Genomic DNA, 22330 nt, shown 5'->3' with positions numbered 1-22330 from the left:
CAGTTAACTTCAGTTTCCTTCTCAGCTATCAGAAAACACGTACAACTTGGGGAGCGGGGTAGGAATTCTCGCCCTCCTGCGGTCCTGGATGAAGTACCCAGACACAGTCCCTTCCAGAGGGTAAGACAGTGTTCTCACTGTGTGCCAGAAATGCCTTTCAACTGTTGCTCGCTGACTGTACCTTAAACAGCTCTACACAGCAGAGGTCAAACTACAGAACCACTTGAAGACCCAACAGTGCTTAGGAGTTACAGAAGAGCAGCGTGGAGCAGCAGGGCTACGACAGCCCAGGACAATCTGCAACGGTGGTGTCTCTGTGTTTGGCCAGCAAGTCTTCCCGTTCTCCCAAATCTTCTCAACTAGCAGAATAAAATGCATCCTTGCAGGTATTGCCCGCAAAAATACAAATTAAGAAATCAGGAAGTTCTGCAGCCTTCAAAGGCTGGAGTAACAAATCACTGTTTTCTACAATAGCCTAAATGTAAAAGACACATGACCAAACTGAGGAAAATAAACCATCAAACCTGCAGCCAAGGTCATATAAAACCCTGCTGATGCACAACCATGCTGCAGACCTTGGAATAAACCGAACTTGGAGGAACAGAGCTCAAATAACATTAAGAATAAGACTCAGAACTTCAACTCAGCAAAGTGGGGGATGTAAACTTTGATTGTCCTTGCTCCCCTGCCACTTTGGCTTTGGGACTGCAGTATGCCTGATATGTAGAGCTGCCTGAAATCTGAAACAGTCTTCCTAGACTTAAGAGTAGTGCCAAAACTAGTTGTGGAGTAACTTACCATTGTGACTCAGAACTTTTTTGACTCTGCAGAGGTAGGTCACACCACCAGTGGGGTGGTTAACCTGTTTGAGTCTTTTACAGTAACAGTTCAAACAGAAAACAGGAGTGTCGCACATGCTCCGAGACCCTCTCTGGAGCTGACGTAGGCTCAATGAAAACCCAGGGAGCTGAGCGCTCAACACTGCTGCCCACATGCTGCAGGAACTGCACTAGGTACTCCCCACGCGCCAGCTTTCCCCTTCTCCAGAACTCCATCGCCTTCTTGTCTGTCTTAGCTGTCACCAAAATGATTTAAGCCCTCTGGACTGCTTTTTGGGTGATGACTTGCAAAATGTCTTGCAAAATGACTTGCAAAATGTCATCGGTGGAAAAAGCGCATCCCAAGCAATTAGAAACAATGCAACTGCTTCCCCAGCTAAGTGAAGTTCATGAGAATAGCTTGAAAAAACTTCCCATCTGCCAAATTCCAAGTTTTAGAGTTAACAAAGCCTGTTTAAAACCCCTCCAGCTGGGAGACAAAGGGCCCCAATTTCCTACCGTGGGACTGGAGCAACTCCCCACCGAGGCAGCGGGGGTTATTCAAGACCTACACTGGAAGATCTGGAGCCAAACCCAGAATGGCCAGGGGCTGCTTTACAGTCTTTCCTGATACAAATGCAGGCCTGCTGCAATTTCTTTCAGCTCAGTAAAAACAGCTGTTTTCCCCCAGACCTCTCTGTCTAGTTCAGAGACATGCAGAATTGTTTCTCAAGTCCCTCCTTCAGAGTTATTTTTATCTCCCCAACAATGGCAATTAGCAAAAGCCCCAGCTAGAAAGCAGAGGTCCAGCTCAGCTGTCAGCAACGGGACTGATCAGCCCGTGTCCCCAAACAGCAATGCAGCATGCACATAGGGAGAAGCACACTGAAGACTCTCCCTCAGCCTCACAAATGCTGCAGAACCGGCAGCCCCAGCTAAGGGTACTGACTATACTCGTGGCCATACTCGTCTTGCCTATCTGCCATCACAGGGGACTGTGCCCCATCGGTGCTCACCTGAGTAAAATCTTGCTGTCATGGCCATGGTGTCTGTGTAGTGGCTCCACCTTGAGAGCCCCACGAGGCTTTTGGCAGCCTCCTCCTCCAGCACCCAGCTACAGCCTCTCTGAGGGGAGAAGGAATGGAAAGAAAGGAGCAGTGTCCCCTTTTCCCATTTCACTCCAGCCTCAAACTTCCTCCAAGTTAAAGCATGATTCGTAAGCCATCCACAACACACTGTCTTTAGGGAGAAGAGCAGGAGGAAGATGTACAGACAACCCCTGTGCTTGTGAAATGCTGCCCTGGGCCAGCGTTTCACCCGGGGCTGGGGCAGATGGGATCTCAGCCCCAAGTCCATCGTGCTTGGGACTCTGGCAGAAGAGAGTTTAACTTTTCATTGACTAGCATTCCCCAGCCAAGCAGATGTTAAGGGAGATTACAATACACATCCAGCTTCCAAAGGGTTAGCAGAGCAGGCAGGAGAGGAAAGAGATGGATTTAGCTCATAATAGTCAAATTTCAAGGGTCCTCTCTCCACAAAAAATAGGTCTGCAGTTAGTACAGCTAAAAGCCGCAGGGAAGTCGGGGGTGAGGGGGGGCTGGTCTGGCCGTTATAAGCGTTTCTGTTGCTCTTCAGAGCTGAATGCTTTTTCAAAGGACTAGCCATGGATATTGATTTCAGCCTGAGAGTAGCAGCCTCCTTCCCACCCACCCCCAAGTGACTCTCCCAGCAGGGTGCACTGTGGCTATAAGTCTTCTGCTTAACAGCAAAGCAACACATTCTGGCAACACCTTAAATATATTCACAGGACATCTGTGACTGGGTTTGGAGGGGAACCAAACAGGGAGAGGGGATAGGAGGGAAGAGGAAGAGGGGGGACAAGGGAGGAAAGGGATGGGAAGGTTTAAAAATGTTAACTGTTCATGAAAGATAAATCTTCTGATATAGCAGCACTTCAGCAGTCAGCCGCGCTGAGCAGACCCTGTCTGAGATCAACCGCATGCCAACTTTGTTCCGGAAACAAGTCTGAGCGCCTCCCTCCTCAGCAAGTATTGGTTACGTGGATAGTTCTTTTGTCCTGGCATTGGCAGATAATTTAAATACTGCAGCTTAAATGAGTCCTGGGAACAAAAAAAGAGAACAAACCAAACAAACCCCATTTGTACTAAACCTTTTAATAATTTAAAAGAACATTTGATTGACCAGAATGTTTGAGAAAATCAAGGTGGCTGATCTGACAGCTCCGGAGCATCACTGTGTATTTACCAATCAAACAGGATACAGGATGTGCCCCATGACAGAGCATTTTCAGGGGAAAACGTCACTGTGGACAGCCCCCTGCGGAAGTCTGTCAGCTCTTCTGCCGTTTTTCTCAAGCTACTAACAGTAGCAGTACATGTACCAATCAAAGTGGGCAGTCATGCTATCCCATATCATATACCCACTCAGATATATCAGATCCGCTCTACAACTGACCCAAATATAGGAAACATTGTGTCTTCCCCACCCCGTGTCGGCCAAGACAAAAGGGTAAGGTGATGAGCGAACCAGCCAGGCTCTGACATCACCAGTTTAACACCTACGCTGTGCTGGAGAGAACAAGGGCAGGTCCTACCAGTAAATGATTTTGCACATTGATGCATCTCGATTTAATTTGCCTGGGCTCGTGCCTCAGCATCTCCTCCCCCCGCCAACCTGCTCTCTTGAATCAGCTTGCTGCAGAGTGAGAAGAACAGTCACCACTTCAGAGGGAGGGAATAAAGCTGACGCTTCTTGGCAAACCCCTCCTGCCTGGTGACAACTGCCCAGGGTCAGGCCATCTGCATCCCCTTGTTAGGCAGCAGCTGCTCCGCTCGCTCCGTGGAAACCCTCTTCCTTCTGGACAGCAGTGACAGCTGATTTAATTATTGATGATGATGGACAGAGGAGGAGGACTTCTTCAGGCAACTCGCAGGCACCACATGCCACAAATCCTAAAATAAAGTCCCTGGTCTAAGGTATCAAAACCATTCCTGTCCTTTTTCAGGACACTGTTAATTACTGTCCAACCAAGATGAGAAACATCAACAGACCCAGCTAGTTATTCAAGCGGCATGCTCACGCTACATCCAGTGTCACCTTGGAGCCTCCTTTATTTTAAAATTGTTTTAATTTTTTTACCTGTGCGAGTGTGAGGTACAGCGTAGTGTTATTTATCTTGAGATGTAGGTGTATGTTCTGGACGGGGAACGAGTGGATTCTGCTTGGGCAGCTGGGTCATTCAGAAAATCCCAGATGAGGATGGTGTCATCATGTGAGCTGCTGACAATCTGGAACTCGTCAAACTGAAGTCGAAAGACTCTTCCAGAATGCTCCTAAATGCAAGTGGGAGACACAGCACGTTACTTCACGAACTTGCTGGCACCTGGGGGGGAGGAGGGGAGATGAACTTGGATTCTAATGTTACACTAACGTCGCAGCAAACCCCACGTGACACACTGTGCATCACCACCACTCGGCGTAAATTAAGCCTTCTCTCAGGGAAAAGGGTTTGCCATAGCCCAGCACTCGGCTCACAGGAAGTCTACCTTACAGTTATCCCGTTACTCCTTAAATCCCAATACTGGACATGGGCTGTGCAGAACAAACCAAGCTCCCTCCACCACACGATTTAGGGAGGCTGACAGGGGCACTGTCTTCCTTGTTCCATGGTGAAACTCTTCCCTGAAATCACAGCATTCCCAGACGCTGTACGTGACCGGGCGAAAGGGGAGAACTTCGCATTCAAGACTTGGCAGCATTGCCACTGCTGAAGAGGAAAAAGCTTCATACTGAAGGACACTAAGGAGCCTGTTGTAAAGTCCAGTGATACAGTAATAACTCCTCTCAAGTAGATCTAAAAATCTGAACGAGAAAGGACATTCTTTACAGGCAGTTTGCATTCTGTGCTGAGGCCGAGTGGAAATGGCACGACGGTTTGGCAACAGCAAGATCCTGGGCGTCAGAGCAAACCCACTACGCTTGCCCTTTGCTGTCGCCTTTGGTTTTGGTGCAAGAGTGAGCAGTGGCCTCCTCAGTCAGGAGAGAACAGAAGCTGTGCAAGTCCAGTGAGCCCCATCTCTCTACACATATTTCTCTTTAGTGCTCCCATGTTGTAAGGGGCCTACAGCCAGGGAAAAAAATACGCTTTAAAATATTTTAGTACTGAAAATAGGGGTTTCTCAAATATCACGACATTTGTTGGCTACTAAATGGGAAGCTTCTGTCTTACGTCACAGGACTAGAAAAATACAGCTCAGTTTGCGAAGCACAACAGCTGCTTTAAAGTGAAACTCTGCGTTTTTAGATCAAAATGAACTGAAAATACACACATCCCCAAGTCAGATGTTATTTTTAAGAAAATTTTTAAAAAAGGCCCAGTCATTGGAACCTTTCTGATCTTCCAGCCATAACTCAAACTTGTCTTGAAAAGCACCTTATGGGTTTCTATCTTCCCACCTATTCCAAAGAGAAATGTTTTTCCGGAGTCTGTCCTGCAGCAGTGAAGTTCCTGCTAAAAAACACCACTGCAGCAGTCAGATTCACAGAGATGCCGAGAGAGAGCGCGGTACTTCCAAAGCCTGTCTCCAGAACGCCCCTTTTTCTCCCAGTTACTGTAGGCTAAGTCAGGTAGCCCTACACGTTCCACCCAGCACTTGCCCTCTGCCGCTGCAGTGGCAACGAGCCGCCTGCACGCCCCACGCTGGGGCCACGGGGACCCGAACCTCGTCAGGAAAGCTGAACTGCGTGTGCTCATTCTGCGCTTGGGAAGCTTCTGTCCAATTCACGTGGCCGCTGAACCAGCTAACGGAAGACAAAACTGGAAGGGACCTGGCATGCAGCGAGCATTTGTTATCTGTGCGCTTTCCTCCTACTGTTTGAAAATTGAACACGAGCAGCAGGAGACTCACGATGTTCATTGTGCAGCCAGGTTTAATTTTGGAGGCAGAGGGAAGAGGAAAAAAAAAAAACCCAAAGCACGGGTAACTGGGTATAAGGACGCCCTTTTGTCATAAACACAAAAAGTCCTAAAAGCAACACAACTGCTTCCTCTGCCCCCCCTCTTTTGGCCCCCTCCATTGCTATCAAACAGGGATTTATGAGTGTCCATGTGTTGAGATTCCTATGGTGTTTCCATCCCACTGCTACTGATTTATAATATAATTAGCTGGGGCACTTTGGCTGTCCACTGCTGGAAAATGCAGAGGAAATCACACCAGTTAAATTAAGTCTACAGGTTACTCGGCACACATTTGTCTCAGGCTGGAGCAGGAACGCCAATAATACCAACCTGAAGGCTTAAGACTCTCCAGACACGTGCTCATGGGCACAGAGCTGTTCCATAGTTTGGAACTGGGTGGCCGATGACAAAGGGGTTTTCTGGATTTCAGCCATGAAACTATCTGCAGTTCTATTTGGGTAACAAGAAGGTTTTTTTCAACACAGTACCTGCAGGCAGCCAAGGCTCTCACAGACTCTTACTCTGCAGCTTATGGTCCAAATACATGATTGGAAAAGAGATAGCGTGGCTTAACGATGTACTGCCTGTCCGCTGAGGCACAGTGACGCTCACAGCCTGCGCCAAACGTCAAGTAAAATACTTTAGCCAAGTCTGGAGCGACAGCAGCAATTCAGGTGCTCGATGAGCAGGCAGAAGAAGGTCAGTTAGCACAGCTCGGCTGGTGAGAGGTAACCCCACTTTTAAGCAATCAGACAGCCTCAGTATGCTCTTGGTTTAGAGCACTGACTACAGTCACAGGCCAGAGCAGGGAAAGGTGTAGCGTATACTGACTGCCCAGCTAAAAAATAAATACATTTAGTACTTCTTTTTCAATAAGAATTTGGTACTGGATTGAAGTCCCCTTTATCCCTATCACTATTTTGCAACAGTGCAAGTTTTTGGGGTGAATGTGAGGAAGGAATGTTTATATGGACCTTCCTATGGCCTTGGCTGTACTGGCATTTTTTTCACAACTTTGCCACGTTATTCCAAGACCAGTGCAGAGCCGCTGTTCAGCATAACTGTGGATGTTGCCAACACTCACACAAAGACCTTTTCACCACAAAATCATCAGACCCACACTAAACACCAATGGATGACAGGAAAGTAATAGTTGCTGTTTAAGGATGAGGCAATTTCACTGTCTGTTCCAGTCCTTACCTGTGGGGTTTTTTTCTTAAAATGCCCCAAAAGACAGTTAAAAGCAATTCCAAGGGTGTTTCTGTTCTTGTTCCTTAAATTTGGAATGCACTACTTTTTCTTAAGACATGTCACATCAACAATTCAGACAACTTGCTACTACACCATCAGGAACACACACGTTAAAGAATCAATGGGCACATGGATTCCAAGGACAAATCTCAAAAATTAATTTAGTTCTTCAAATCACAGAACACAACTGTTAAAACATGAGCGAACACGTCACAGGTTCTAACTTTTAATGCTTTATAGCTTGCAACATTAAAAAAGAAAGAGTTGGACGCCCGAAAAACCAGACCCCTAGAAATGATCTCTAGCTCTTGCAGACTGGGGCTAAGCTGACATGAATTTTCATGGCTCAAGACATGATTAAGCACACTTTTCTGCCCCCTCCACCACCCCTACCCAAAGCTCTTACCACGAGGGTTCGCAAGCAGAGGGTCCCTGCTGGAGCACGGGGGTCCAAAGCGGCCACAAGATCCCACACTTTAATTTTCCTAGTAGTGAAAAAATAGACAAGAACCATGGCTCTGTTAAAGAGAAAAGAGCAAGTGCTCACAGAAAAAAAATTAACTGTTAGTTCAGCTTAGCTAATACACCAGTTCAAGGAAAATTACAGCAATCCTTCTGCTCCCGAGACCTGGCTCTTGCGTTTCCCCTTTGTAAAGCTTATAGAGCTCAATGGGAGAAAAAATAGGCTGTCAACAGAGTAAACCCCATAAAAAGCAGGTGGCAATAACTAACAGGGCAGACACCTGGTCTGTAATGGCAAACGGTCCAAAACACATGACCACAGATGTGAAAGATTGTCCTTACCAGTGGTTCAGCTAGCGGAGGTTTCAGGTTGAGTCGGTCAGATATTCTTACAAGCTGAAGATCTGGACCACACACATCAAAATCACACTGACTTATTTCAAAAGAAGTAAAAAAGGTATGCTTTGCAGCATGGTCCTGACTTACTGGCCCCAAAAAGGGACTCTTGCTATGACAGACAAGGAGTCTAATGTTTGTAAGAAATGCAGAGCAAAGTGGGATGTGAAACACTGAGCGAGGAAGATGCACCGACAGCCTCACCCATCGTATGCCCCGCTGACTATCCTCTTGTTATCAAAGCGTATGCATCTCACCAACTCTTCGTGGCCTTCCAGTACTCGTAAACATGCCCCACACTCGATATCCCACAGCCTGGAAGAGAGGAGGAAGAAGCACTATGTATTTTTGAGTATCTGATCGCTGCAACTACACATTTGTTTGCAGTTAATGGAAATTTGGAAATAAAGACTATAATGAAAGAATGAAGGAGAAACAAACTACAGTCATCACTCCTTTTCCGGCTGTTAGGCGGACGCATGCTTTTCAACGTGACCCTGTTATGCTACAGTGTCACACAGGAAATGAGTCAGAGATCCAAAAATTTTAAGACCAGTTTTGTCTATTACTTACTCCTCTAGTGACAGGAGATCTCTCCCCAGTTATCTTCGCAGTGAGCCTCGTAACTTTATTCCATTGAGGTTGATTTTTCATTAAAGTATCCTGCCCTGATTTTAAGACATCAAGAGAGGGAGACCTACCAATCCCCACGGCAGCCCGTTCCAGTGGGCAAGATCACCTTGGCAGGGCACCTGGGGCCACTTTCTGCACCCTTACGTGCCTATTTCTGATTTGGAGACTGCCATCAGGCTAATGAAGACATCAATACAGTGGTGAAAGGTACAAGAATTAACCAGCCCTTTTCATTTGTCATTTCTCCCACTGCAGGTATGTTTACTCTGTAATCTAGGCACCTTACACATAAGCTGAAACGGGCACTCTAGGTTTATTATTTTGCAATGCGTTTTCTTCTTGCTTTCAAATAATTCCTGTGTCTCTCTGCTAACTCTTTCTAATACTCCCAATATTTTAAAAAAATTCTGGCCCCAAAACCACTACACAGTATCCCAATAAGAGACCCAGAAATGTGTCATTCTCTCAGCCATAAATATCCCAGAGTTTTGGGCTCTGTGAAGGATTTTTACCATGGAGAATAAATTAAAATACATTGATTTTTACACTTAAACACTACTTTGAAAAATATTTAAGAAACACTTGAAACAGTTATGAAGTAAGTCTATCTGTTTTCCGTACTTTCATCAACACAACTCCCAGTTACCATGGATAAAGAAAGATTATTTGCCTACAAGAACTGAAATGCTTTGACGTGTATTGTCTAGAGATTCATGGAATTTCTCTGGGTGACACATCCCAAAGCAGCACAGATGCTGGGTGGTCAGGTCACTTCCTTAAGAGACAGAGATAAATTGTCCTCACATATTTCACTCCTGAGGTCTCCCAGGGAATAATCCAGAACCAGCGGATGTGTGCCCAAGGTTGGTGGATAATGGTTGCAGGCGTCCTGCCACAGCAAGCTGCTCTCACTTCGGGCAGCAGAGGAACAAACAGAACTCTCTTGTCACTGCAGAACTGGGGAAGGATTTGTCTATGCACACGTCTGAGGCCACAGAGGAGCACAAGGTGATCCTTCCGTCCATGAAGTTAACCTTTCAGGAATCTGTGAAGACTCCACTAGTTTCCACATGAGTACCAGCAGACCAGGCAAGGTCAAGGCAAGCAGCTCCATGGCAAAGGTCAGCCAAAGGCACTCCGGCTGGTCAAAGAGCATTAAGCCTCTCCAAGACTGTAAACAGGACGGACAATGCCAGAAATGAACTGGTGCAGAAAGGTTTAAAGAGCAATCTTGTGCCAGGAACTTTCAGGCCATGTGTTTCCATTCCTTGCCATCAATCTTGAGATTGCCAGCAGCTCTGGGATGCTGCATCGCATCAATTCAGGCCTGTATTTCAGGTCCCACTTTAAGGTTTTACCTGAATCTGAAGGGGATTAGAAGAGATGAACATGTCCCATGCCATGTGGGGAATGGGCCTTCATGTACAAAAGAGATAACTGCCACGCAGAAGCAGAATCTCCTAGCAGACTTGCTGCCAAGGGTACCCTCCCAGATTTTATAACCTTCTCCAACTTCTCCTTCTTTAAATAGTCAGAGGACCAAATAGTAGAGAGAACTACTCTTAAGACTTGAGAACTAGCTAAAAATAATCACTAAAAGTGTGTGCAGTAAAAACCACTACTGCTCCTCCTTCCTACAGCTCTGGGAGAACTTCTGGAAGTAAAGGGAGGTCTGTAATTATCTCAGCCTTTAACTCACTTGAAGTCCTGGCAGAGCTGGAAGATGTACAGAGGGAGGTGAGCCCAAATCCTCATCTCTTACAGATGATGTTGTTGTCCAAACAGCCCAGCATCAGACCCCATGTGTGCACACATTGGAGGTTGAACACACATAGGCAAATCAACTACTCGTTTAAAAATTAACCCAAGATGACGTAGTCTGATTCAATTTTCTTGCTCTAAATTATCTTTTTTTTTTTTCTCTTCCTTTTTCTCTATACCATGCTTGTCTGTAGCAATTAAGACCTTTGGTCCTAGAGGCTAAGATACTGAAGTGATTGGATTAAACTTGGTGGATCAGTTTCTACCAGATGGAAATCAGCACAATGACAGCAACATCTGTGTAGCTGTGTCCTCACACTGGTGTAATTTCTGGCCCAAAACAAAACCTAAATTATTTTTATACATGAAGTCTCTCTCTACAGAAGAAATACATTGATTTCTCAGCTACTTCACATGTCCTTATGTTTGCAGTGCAAAACTAGAAATCACAGAGTCATCTTTTGGAAATAAGTTTCCCTGCAAGTGAGGAACCACGAACTTCAGATCCTGTAGCAGGATGCAGCCTCCACTAATGGCCAACATGCAACATCTGGCACTTTACAGTGGATTAAAATCAAACATCCAAAGCACCAAGTCACCTCAACGACAACTGAGAAACCTTCCCATTCTAATCACCATTCCACTAACGTGCCCTCTGCTAAAGGCTGGGAGAAAACAATGTTACCAGGTAAGTCTTGTGCCTTGCCCACACAGCTGCCAAACTTGACTTCCATTAAGATTCACTGCCAACATTCCTGAAATTCTAGCACAATTTATCTGTCAACTAGAGATTTTGCCCAATGTAAGCATAAAAGTAACTGTATTCCTCTTCAGCGTTATCGCTGTCTTGACATTTATCTTTATTAGCACTGCAAGTCATATATGAGCTCCTTCCCTATCTGCTGTAATATTTAACTGTTTCTTACTCTAATTCTGAGACCACGTTTCACAGTAAAATTGCAGAGGGGTATTTCTTCTACTTGAAGCGCAGGAGTTCTCAGCATGTGTAAGTGGTGCTACTGTTAGACAATGCCTATAACACTTTTCCCCCAGATTAAGAGACAGAAATGCCAGCTCTCTTGGCCATGCTCCCAGACAGCCCTATACTAAACTCTGGCACAATGACCCGGTGATGTCAACCCAAGGACCACCATTTTCCCATGGAATGCAAAGCTGGGAGAGGCAGTGTGTTGTAAGCAAAGTCCACAGGCAAACAGCAGAATGAATCATTCTCACTGAGAAGAAATTATGACTGACATGCAAAGTGAAGGGTTTCTGCTTACACTGTACAGCTTTCAAGTTTTATCAGAAGGCAGACAATGACTCAAAGCAATGACAGAGACAAAAGGGAGGTTTGCTCTTACTCCTGTTCCCTACATCACGTACACTAGCATTCAAGCTTGCTCCATACGCCCTGAGATTAGTGGGACATCCCTCTGCCAGCAGCTGCAGGATACAGAGAGAAATCCTGGCTCATAATACCAGAAGGAGTTAAATCTCAGATTGCAACCAGGGCAGCTGGAGAAGTGCAAAAGGCAGCAAACTGAACTTCATGCTCTAAACCAGCTGTTCCAAACTTAACCAGGTGCCAAGTACCACAAGAAGAGTTTGGCGAGAACCCAGGAGGATTTCTGCAGAGGATTAAATGCCTCTTACTGCAAATATGACCCCTTTAACTAGACACCTGGCCCAATTAAAATATCACAAGAGGACACCACGGGAAGTGGTACTTGCCTGCTCTTTCATACACCAGAATTGTCAGAGCAATGCAACTTGTTGATTAGTATGGGACTCTTGAGATACAGAGGATGAAAGACAACACAGTAAAACAGGCTTCTAATATCTCTTTCCGGTAGTTCCCAATGTTCTATACCAAAGAAAGCATATTTCAAAGACGACAAGGGTACGGAGCGCTTCAGTTGCCTAACCTCTGCACATCCCAGGGAATCGGAGACAACGTGCTGGCACAGAACTCTGCAGCGGGGAGTGTGTCTCTCACCTGATAGTATTATCTGAAGAGCCGCTCACTACTAGCCTGTCTCTGTACTGCAGACATGCAATGCCTCGTTTGTGGCCATTTAAGGTGCGCACAAATTCGCAGGTACTAGTGTTCCATACCTGTGACAGGAAGCGGGGAGGGAAATCACACAGAGACAAAATTATTAAGAAGTGACTAACAAAAGCTGGTATCTGTATGATACATAGGTGCATCCAGAATGCTCTTAACTGACGGTGCTGTCATTAAGACTGGGAAATTTACCCCTCCAATGACTTGTGGCTCTAGTCTGCAACTGTTAGCAGTCTGGGTCACTGTACACAGAAGATTTTTGCCATACCGTATGAGAATTAGCTTCCAAAAATCAGGCTTTAGCACTCTCTTTAGTCTACACAGCATCTGGATTTTCCTCAGTTTCAATGCTGCAGACTGGGATCACAACAGTAACAACTAAGTGACTCCTATCCACTCACCTTCACTTTGCCCCCATGCTGCCCTCTGACAACTGTTCAAATGACTGATGCTGAGCCAGATTGTGGAAGTGGTCAAGTTGAAAAAGAACACAGAAAAAAAAAAGAGTTCTTTTTCAACTGCATCTGTACCTGGATCTGATCTGCTACACAGATCTGCAAACACGTTGCGCAAGCTCAACAGAGGAAGGACGAGTGGAAACGAGCAGCAGGAAGGAAACTGATTCTGAAGGAAGGTTTGTGTAATAACTGCCAAGGACCATCTTCCCTGTCCTGCTCATTGTTCTTGGTTATTAAATTCCCCAGTGCCGCAAATAAAAAGCCTCTGAAACGCCTCACCTTTATAGTTCTGTCACCTGATGCTGACACAATGTACTTGTCATCAAAGTCCACTACGTTGACGGCAGCTCGGTGCCCTACTAGCACCCTCCTCAGGGTGATGTCTGTTGGCGAAGCCATGTCCCACACGGCAATGGAACGGTCTTTGGAACACGTCACCATCATGCCATTATTGAAGCGGAGGTGCAGCACAGCTTCGCAGTGGTGAATCAGTGTGTTCAGCATCTCGCCCGCATTCACGTCCCACACCCTGCGTTTTCAGAATTCAAACCAGAGAGAAGGGTTAAAATGCTGTGTGGTGGATTTTCTGCAGAGCGAGAGAGGGACAGGGAGAGGTAATCGACTCTCTAGCAGTATTAGAGAAGCAAACCCCACAAGTTACGTCTACATCTATTACGTAGTTCATTCAAAGATGTACTACATAAACCTGTTGGCTATGCATACATTGAGACAGTCCAGCAGCCAAAAACCCTGCAATGCAGTTAACACCATAAAAACAACCCAGCCAGGAGAAAAGCGTTCCTTAATTAAGGGAATTCAGCGCTGCGGAAAGGTATGAGATTGACGGCCTTCAGGACTGATGTTTCCTGGTTTCTGTCAGCCTACCACACACTCCGTTCCCAGCCAACGTGTGCTTAATCATGACCTGTGGAGAGAAGCCAGCTCAGCGGCGGGTTTCATTTTTGACCTCTCTCACCTGACTATCAACCAAAGGATTTATACAGAAGCAGAAGACAAGAGAATGCTTTTCATACCAATGTAAGCCATTGCCACAAGTTGCAGCGTGAACTGCATTTACCCTGCAGTGCCTCTGGTACACAGCTACATTCCAGGAATGCGCTGAATACCCAAATTAAGACAGATCGTTTATGTCAATTTAATGTTATTGGAACCAACTGTTTCAGCTGAAAGATAATTTAAGATAAGTGTTAGACAAAGGCTTCATATAGACCTTCTAGGACTTGGAATGAAGATTTTAAGCCCTAAAAATGTTCCTTTTGGGCTATTCTGTTGGCAAACTTATTTTACCCTCCATAAAGAGATTTCTTTTGGCACTATCACACCTGTATCCCAGACACACTAACATGAGAGCAGAAAGTGGCTGTGTCATCAGGCACATCAGACACTGCAGAAGTTAAAACCTTTCTCTGACAATTAGGTGAGCAGGCAGAAAAGGCAAGATGTGAGAAAGACTTCTAATGCCTTATTGTCTAACTTATGGAGACTGAAGTGCATCAACTTCTGGACTATAAATGAGAAGGAAACGCACATTCCAATTACAAAATGCAAAGGAAAATAACCCCGCAGATTAAAGACCTGAGCCATTAGCATATGAGCAGTTTGCAGACAGGGTTGCCAAACTGAACAGGAGCTGGAGACCTACTGACTTCTTTGGACAAGTGCATCCCCGAGATCTCAGAAGCATTAAGAGCCCATCTGTACCATCTATTGGATGAAGCCCCTCTTCCTGAGGAGACCCAAGGATAAAAGTGATGCATCCTATGTGCCTCTGGGGTCTGCACAAACATTTATAGATACAGTGGGAAACAAAGAATTTCTGGGCAAGTAGCCAGTCTGCAATTTGGCCTGCCTGGCCTGATATGGAAGATGATGGTGCTTGTTACAGAAAGCAGGCTCTCCTTTTGTGATTTGTTTAGCACACTGCAGTTCCCACACCATCTCCAGGTAGGCGGTGTTGCCAAAATTCTAGATTCCTACTGATGATAGGACCCCAAAATCTCGCAGCACCACAAGACTGCATGCACAACAAAATGTAATGTTAGTGGTAGTTAACGGAGAGGTAGTTTACACGCAAGCAGGGTGAGGAGCTTGCAGCCAGAGCAATACATGCTAATAGCTTCGGAAAAGGCCATTGACACAGCTTTTGATTGTCTGGAACGTCACTGCATGGGCATTGTTTGTACTGTGACAAGAAGAGCATATACAGCGAGATGGAAAAGATGGACTTGCTCCTTCACACCCAAGTTCATGCTGCAGTTCACTAACTCATATGTGCCTGTATTTACATGGCAGGCCTTAGACTCTCTGGGATGCTGCAATAGGTTTAGTGGACTTCACACCTGCACAACACGCGCCACAAGTGCTGACTTGACGTGTCCAGCCTTCTACTGGAGACCGGAAGGGAAGCAAGGTTAGAAAGACTGAATGAAAAGAAACATCATGCTGAAGTTTAATTAATAGTGTCAGAAGATCTAGTCATACATCTTTTAAAATTAAGTGACAAGGAGTGACTAAACCTTCAAACTTGCTTTGAAAACTTCAACCAACTTTTAAAAAGTTATTCTCAGGAAGAATTTAAAACAGTCCCAGGGAGTGTCAAAACATGCAAAACCTTGGTGAAATGCCAGATGGCCTTCCTAAGGCATCTTGACCTTGACTGGCCTTTGCTTAGGTTCTTATTTCTCCTTGACAGCCATTTGCATGGACATCTGATAAACAAGGACAGTATACTCCTGAACAAACATGCTGAACTACTCCACAGAAACGACTGAAGGGCACATATTTAAGAAAAGATCATTTCAACAGCTTGCAAGGTTAAGATCCTAGAGGCGAACAGAAAGCTCCAAATCATGAGCCCACACCTGACTGTTGAGTCCGAAGATCCAGTAATGATCACCCGTTCGTCGTACTGGAGGCACAGGACAGAACCCGTGTGTCCGGTGAGTATTCTCTTGCATTCCAATGTATTCTTATCCCAGATCTAAGAGAGCAAACATTCAAAACCAGATGGCTCAGTAATGTTTTCATCTTTCAGCACGTACTGGTTTGACTGGTCTGTTTTTTACTACAACAGTAGCAAAGCACTACATGCACAGTGCAGTTAGAACATCTTTAGTGGCATCTGTAGAATCTTCTACAGGCTCTTTGGTGCAGTATCTTTGATATTGCTGGCTTTACTACAAAGAAGGGTTTTAGCCTTCTCATCAGCACACAGGGTACAGTAATGGCATAGCCTGTAATTACTGATGGACAAAAACTCTGCTAGCAAAGCCTGTTTGTAAGGAAATGGGGTCTCTCTTGCCAGATAAAAGACGCATACGTGCTGTGCAGGTGTGAGGTGGGGGAAGGACAAGGCTACATTACTAACAAGAGGTTGGGTAGGTGTCACTAGCACAGGCACTGCATGCCATTAGTATGCCATTCTGGAGCATTCTCACCTTGATGGTATTGTCTCGTAGGCCACTTACTATCTTCTGATCATCATACTGTAAACAATAAACCCCTTTGCTTGTCTCACTTCGGCAGTGGATCCTCTGTAAGCTGTGCCTTCCACACCGCCAGTTTGACTCTATTGTCTTCAGGACAGACAAGAGACAGAAGAGAAGTAAAAATAAAGCACAGAATTATCTCCCCTTTTTCCATTGTTTGAGAAGACAGCAGATACTCCTATTCACACTTAGAATACAGGCCCATGCAATGACATAGCTGCTTTGTAGAAGTAACACACATCATAAAACCCATTAGACAACGGCCTGGAAAACGTATCATGGCTAAATTCATCTGTGTTGTCTGGAATGGTGAGGGAGAGGTGGCCTAAAAGCTTTTTCCACTTCCCACCTTTAACCCTCTATGACTCAATGCTGAACAACTGAAGAGAAAGTCTCAGCTGAGCTCTAGCTAAGGGCTTGTACAAACTTGCCACAGCAGTGCCTGGACACCGCTTCTGCCATTAAGAAACTACCAGAACATGTCCTTTTGCTCACCACTAGATACAAAGCAACAGTGTCCTGTTGCTTCCTGCCTCCCTGGGACTTAGGATGGCAGCCTTCAGCAATGCACTTTCTCCCTGGCTCAGTTCCCCATATCTACCCGCAACACGTTATTAGGCCACGTCTTCCCTGGGTGGAGCAAAGTACTCCACCCAGGAGTAAAGAGATGGAAGTGAGAAAGTGGAGATGGTACAGTGCTGATGTGACATCTGACGTGCAGGGTGCAGAGACTCCATCTGTAAACAGCTGACTGAACAACCCAACCCATCCTCTGTCTAAGGGAGCGTCGAAGCCTGGGGCCTCATATAACTGCCCCAGGTCTATAAACTCTGGGTAAACACAGACACCGATTTAATGAAGTATTTCATTACAATTAAATATTCTCAGAATTTCAGCATCATAAATAAATCAGTGAGATTAAAAAACAAAACACATGCACCCCCCACATGGAAACTGTTTCTTACCTCTATGTCCTGTATAATTTTGGGGTAAAGTGCTCTGTAGAAGGAGTTGGGTGGTGCAGTCCCATCAGGAGGTTTATTTTTAAATAGATATTGTCCCCTGAAAGACAAAGAACACTCCCATTGAACAGAAATCACGTTTCAGCATTTTGCAGAAAGGTCCTCCTGGTATTTTACAAATAGGTAACCACTGTTGAAAAGCAGAGACAGATTCTTATTCAAACTGAAATTTACCCAGTAAGACAGGGTGGTTCCTCGTTTGGTCACCCTGCAATGTGTCGGTGTTGCATTTAGACACTGAAATACTCATGAAAGATCTATGCCTACTCACTCAGAGAAGGGAAATATATTATCTGTTACGGACATGAGCCCATTCAACCCAACAGATGAGAATGGCTCATGACTGCAATACACATACCCATATCTGAGGTCACCTTTCAAATAAAGCGCACAAAGAAAACGAAAGAAGCCAAGGAACCCTCAAACTCACAGTACATCCAAGGCTAGCTTTTGTATTGGTTTTGGTACACGGACATTTTACTGCTACTACTATATTTTGGTAAGCAACACTTCATCTGTGGTGCCTCCCTCATTTCAACACTGATTTGGAATACTCATATCCCACGCTAGATTTTTGCTACCAAAAAAAATTAAAAAAAGCCATAAACGGCAATCACTACCTGCTGTGTAAAAAACTTTAATTCCTCATCCTGAAGTTAAGAAGCCACCAAACACGGTGTGGAAGCTAGTAAACCCCACCATGGGCGTACTAACTGCCGTTCTGCCTGGCAACATGCCTCACAAAGTGGAGAGAGGCACAAATGCCTCCGAGTGCAATCCTGGCATCGGAGGCAGAGAGTTTACACCGGGCCAGCTCTCCGCTTCTCCCTCCCTTCCTCCATTATGGCATAATTAATTGTTTAATACTTCCTTGCACATCTCTTTCTTGTCCTTCCCATACCTTATACCTTGAAACTCATTGGAGAGACTGTACGCTAGCTGCCCTGATGTGCCTGGACTAGGGAAATCACAACAACGAACCAAAATTATAGGTTATAAAATGGTAGTAAACTATAGGATGAACAAACAAAACAACAAATGCATGAAAAAAGAACTTTAGATAATTCTTTATTTAAAGTACTTTAAGTACGACTTGAAAGGCGCTTTCTGCTTCGGACAGCGCAATCATCTGAGTCTTCAAATACAGTGACCAGCAGCCACTCATGCAGGGACAAATACATGTAAGAAAGGGACACATGGATCAGGCAAACAGCTAACGAGACGGTTGTCTGTTTACTGTCATCCAGTCTGGGAGTGCATACAAGGAAATTAAAATTATTGGCCCCGGCAGACAAAAAAATGCTTTGGAGATCCTTGGAATACCTAGGACACATCCTGGAAGACTTGGGGTAGGTCTACGAAATCTGTATACAAAGTCTGCATGCCTGAAACGCTGTCAGTAGTTTGGAGCTTTGCTAGCTGACCTCATACAAGGTCTTGTTGCTACCTGTAAGCCCTGCCTCCCTGCATGTAGAGTCCGTTGTTTACAGTTCAGCTCAAGGATTGCTTGGAATTTCCATGGCATCCCAGTGGCCTTGAGCTGTGGCTCTGGGATAAAAGGAACCATTGTTTGCAGGTTTTGATGACTGGCCAATTCAATCAAGTATTCAGATGGACACAACTGAGCCCAGATTTTGGGCTTCTGTTTTGTATCTATCCAAATTTGTGTAACCCTTACTGCTCCCTGCCAAGCTGTCAGTGAAGGCTACCGGGCTGCGGATCTGGGTGTTTCTGCTGTAAACCACAAGCTGCAAATGCTGAAATCAGGCATCCCATGTGCAAAGCGAGGAGCTGTAAGCAAATAACACCAGCCATCTATCATCCTGAACTGTCCAGCTAGTCCCCTCCTTGTGCCATGCACAGTCTTAGCGTTGATTACAAGCTATAAAGCTCTACACAGCAGAGGTGCAATTACACTGGATATTTCTTGCTTGCCTCTCTCTACCAACCCACCATGCCCGCAGTTGCATCTTCTAGAGCTAATCAGAGGGCAGCCTGAAAGACAGGGCACAACTTGCTCCTGTTGTGTCAAAGTAACCTCCAGGCCACAGCGAAAACCTGAAGACGTACAGGAACGGGGTGTGACTGTCCTTTGAGGTGAGATGCAGGATTTTCCAACGGTTTTCTAGCAGTGTCATGTGCATGACTAGTAATCGGTGCTAATGTTATTTCTGAAATCTGGAGGGAGCAACTCTGGCACTATCAGCTCTGATCTCTGACAAGATGTAGAGAATGGCTGAAGTTCCACAGAACAGGAAAAAGACAAATGTAGCTCTTGCATTTTAAAAAAAAAGGGGAGAATGTAGACCCAAGGAAATGGTGGACCGTCCAATTAAATTTTGACAGCTTGGCGGTTCTAGAGCACACCGTCAATCAGATGAGCACCTAGAAGACGACAAGGTGACAACCGTCAACGCTGCTCAGAATACACCCTGTCAAACTGACCTAATTTCTTCTCACAGGCTGTTCTCACAAGTATGATCTTGGAAGAGCTCAAGGGTGGACACACAATGACTGGAAAGCAGAGTTTAGCGATGGTGCACTGTCAAACAGGATGGCAACTGGGATCTTGCATGGAGCCTGTCCTAGATGTGTCATTATTGAGCAGTTTCATTAATGATAAAGAATGTAAGAGGGAGTACATTTATTACCTGGCCAATGATACTAAAATTAGGAGAAGGCACAAGCACTTTGGAGGACAAGATTAAATTCATAATGCTCCTGACAAAATGGAGAAACACCAAGCAATAAATAGAATCTAATTCAATATGGACAAGTGCCAAGTCCACCACTCAGTAACCAGATGAGAAATAATGGCTAAGTACAACTTCCACAGAAAGGATAACTGAAAGTTTTACAATGGTATTATACCACTGTTTAAAAAAGCACACAAACTATTGGAAAGCATAAAACGGAGTGTCCTCCATACGGCATGCAAAGCAATGCTCCCCACACCACCAAACTCTGGTGATGCCTCCGCAGAAGTAAGACACCCAGCTGCTTACACCATCCTCCAAGAATGGAGTAGACTAACTGGGGAGGGTCTAAACAGAAAAAAAACCCAAGAATGATAAGGGGACAAGAAAACATGGGATCACTGTTGGTAGGCAACATGATCATCTTCCAGCATGCAAAAGATTACTGTGATACAGAGAAGCTGTCCTGTGTGTAGGCTGAATATAATGTGCCAAACTGTAGCTAGGAGGACAGCCTAGCTATTTTAGGAACATCTTTCTCACACTAAAGTTAGTGAAAGAGTGGAATTGCTTGCACAGGCACAGCCTAGGGAGTCTCCATCAGTGAAGGTTTTTAAGAACAAGTTAGACAAACATCTGGTAGGACTTAAGAGGAAACTGTCTCTGCCTTTGGGAAACAGGAGGGAGTAAATAACCTCTCAAGGTCCTGTTCGGACTTACCGTGACCTCAACAATACAGAGTAAAAATAGAAGTCTTGGAGAGAACGAGGCACTAAAGGGGATGCAAAAAGTTATCACTGTCATGCTTGTGTTTGTCTTACACCTTTTTTATAAACATTACACTATTGGAAGCAGATCAACATGGTATTTATTTGTACAGGACATTTCATAATCTTGATTTACTAGCATTTACTTCCTGAGACAAACAGTATAACCAAATTAATCAGAAAACAGGAGTCTTTGTTTGCAACTCTGTATCTTTTTCTTTTTAATAGCAACCAAAATGCCTGAGCTGTCACTTTTATCTTGTTTATGAAATATTCATACCCAGCTTCCTTTCTGCCAACATCCCAGGGACACCCTTGGAAAAGAAAATTATGTATTAAAGGATGTACCCCTGAGAGGGAAAGTTCTAATGAAATGTTAACAGAGCAGCTTCAAACTTGAGTGAGACCCACATTGTAGTAAGGCTATTCCAGATGATTATTAACTAATCTATCTGCATTTCTAAAGTCCCCTATTCTCCGTGGTACCTACCCTCAGCTTCCAGTTTGAAAATTAAACAGATATCTAATAGTGAAAATCTGCTGAGGAAAACAAACAGACCTATCAGGAAACAACTAATTCACAGCACATGCTGCCCCACTGCCGCCCCTAAAAACACTCTTCTGCTCTGAACTGCTGACTAGTTTAGTGTTCCCCTGGGGCGTACACAGCTTCTTAATTTGAACCGAATGACAGCTGGGTGTAAAAATCTCAGCCTGTATATCTCACTTGTCACAGTGGGATAAGAGCACGATCACATGAGGAAGGTGAGGAAAAAGCCCCCACATTGCCTATACAGCCAAATGATGCCCTGACTCCCCAACCCCTGAGTTTTCATTTAAGCAACTGTCAGGTTTGGAACCAACATGATGTTTCAGGGTGCCAAATAACCCTCTTCAAACATGGTTTGAAACACGCAGCACCTACTGTCCTGCATGGGGGCAAAAGAGGCGAAGATTCAGTTCCCTCACCATCCTCTCCTCTCTGACAAGCCCCTCCACAGGGAGTCTGTCCTGACCATTCTCTCGATGAGCTTCTTCCACAGCATGCCATCCGACGTCACTCGGTACCACTCCTTGCACACCAGTTCAGCAGCACACAACGATTTGGCATCCAGGTACGACAGAATGTTCTCAGCAATGTGATCCAATCCCCGAGCAGGGGGAGGGGAAAAAAAAAAAAAAAAGGATTATTTGCTGGGGAGACACGAAGCTTAAAACAACTCCCCTTGCTAGTAGAAAGATATCCTCTCTTTCCATCTACTCTTCTACACGCAGAGCTGGACCAAATGCACAGAAGAGCATTTGCGGCGAAGTTCAGGAGAGAACAGCGTTCTCCAACTTCCTTTGGATATAACACAACAAGTCATTAAAAATAATAAAGAATCCAAGAAGTCATTCCAATCTATTTCGATGGGTTTTAGCACTAGGGGGATATTCTATGGATGGCATTTCCAACTCAGCAACGCAGCCCCCAAAATCTCTCTATATTAGGACCATTTCTCATCTCACTG

General features: G+C 45.0%; 1 protein-coding gene across 1 annotated transcript in view; it reads right to left on the bottom strand.

Moving 5' to 3' along the window:
* Positions 1-2712: 2712 nt before the first annotated feature.
* Positions 2713-22330, bottom strand: part of BTRC (beta-transducin repeat containing E3 ubiquitin protein ligase) — a gene marked incomplete at its 5' end in the record, with an annotated part of 56254 nt that continues 36636 nt past the window's right edge. Inside the window, 10 exons of the mRNA XM_010156966.1 lie at positions 2713-2938; positions 3978-4171; positions 7454-7532; positions 8110-8220; positions 12299-12417; positions 13105-13354; positions 15708-15826; positions 16284-16421; positions 17300-17396; positions 21789-21980. Coding sequence (XP_010155268.1) covers positions 4010-4171; positions 7454-7532; positions 8110-8220; positions 12299-12417; positions 13105-13354; positions 15708-15826; positions 16284-16421; positions 17300-17396; positions 21789-21980 — 1267 coding nt within the window. The remainder of the gene's footprint in view (positions 2939-3977; positions 4172-7453; positions 7533-8109; positions 8221-12298; positions 12418-13104; positions 13355-15707; positions 15827-16283; positions 16422-17299; positions 17397-21788; positions 21981-22330) is intronic.

The sequence above is a fragment of the Eurypyga helias genome, unplaced genomic scaffold (genome assembly GCF_000690775.1).
Source record: "Eurypyga helias isolate BGI_N326 unplaced genomic scaffold, ASM69077v1 scaffold5458, whole genome shotgun sequence".
Taxonomy (NCBI): domain Eukaryota; kingdom Metazoa; phylum Chordata; class Aves; order Eurypygiformes; family Eurypygidae; genus Eurypyga; species Eurypyga helias.
Note: the sequence above shows the minus strand (reverse complement) of the source record. Positions and strands in the feature narration are given on the sequence as shown.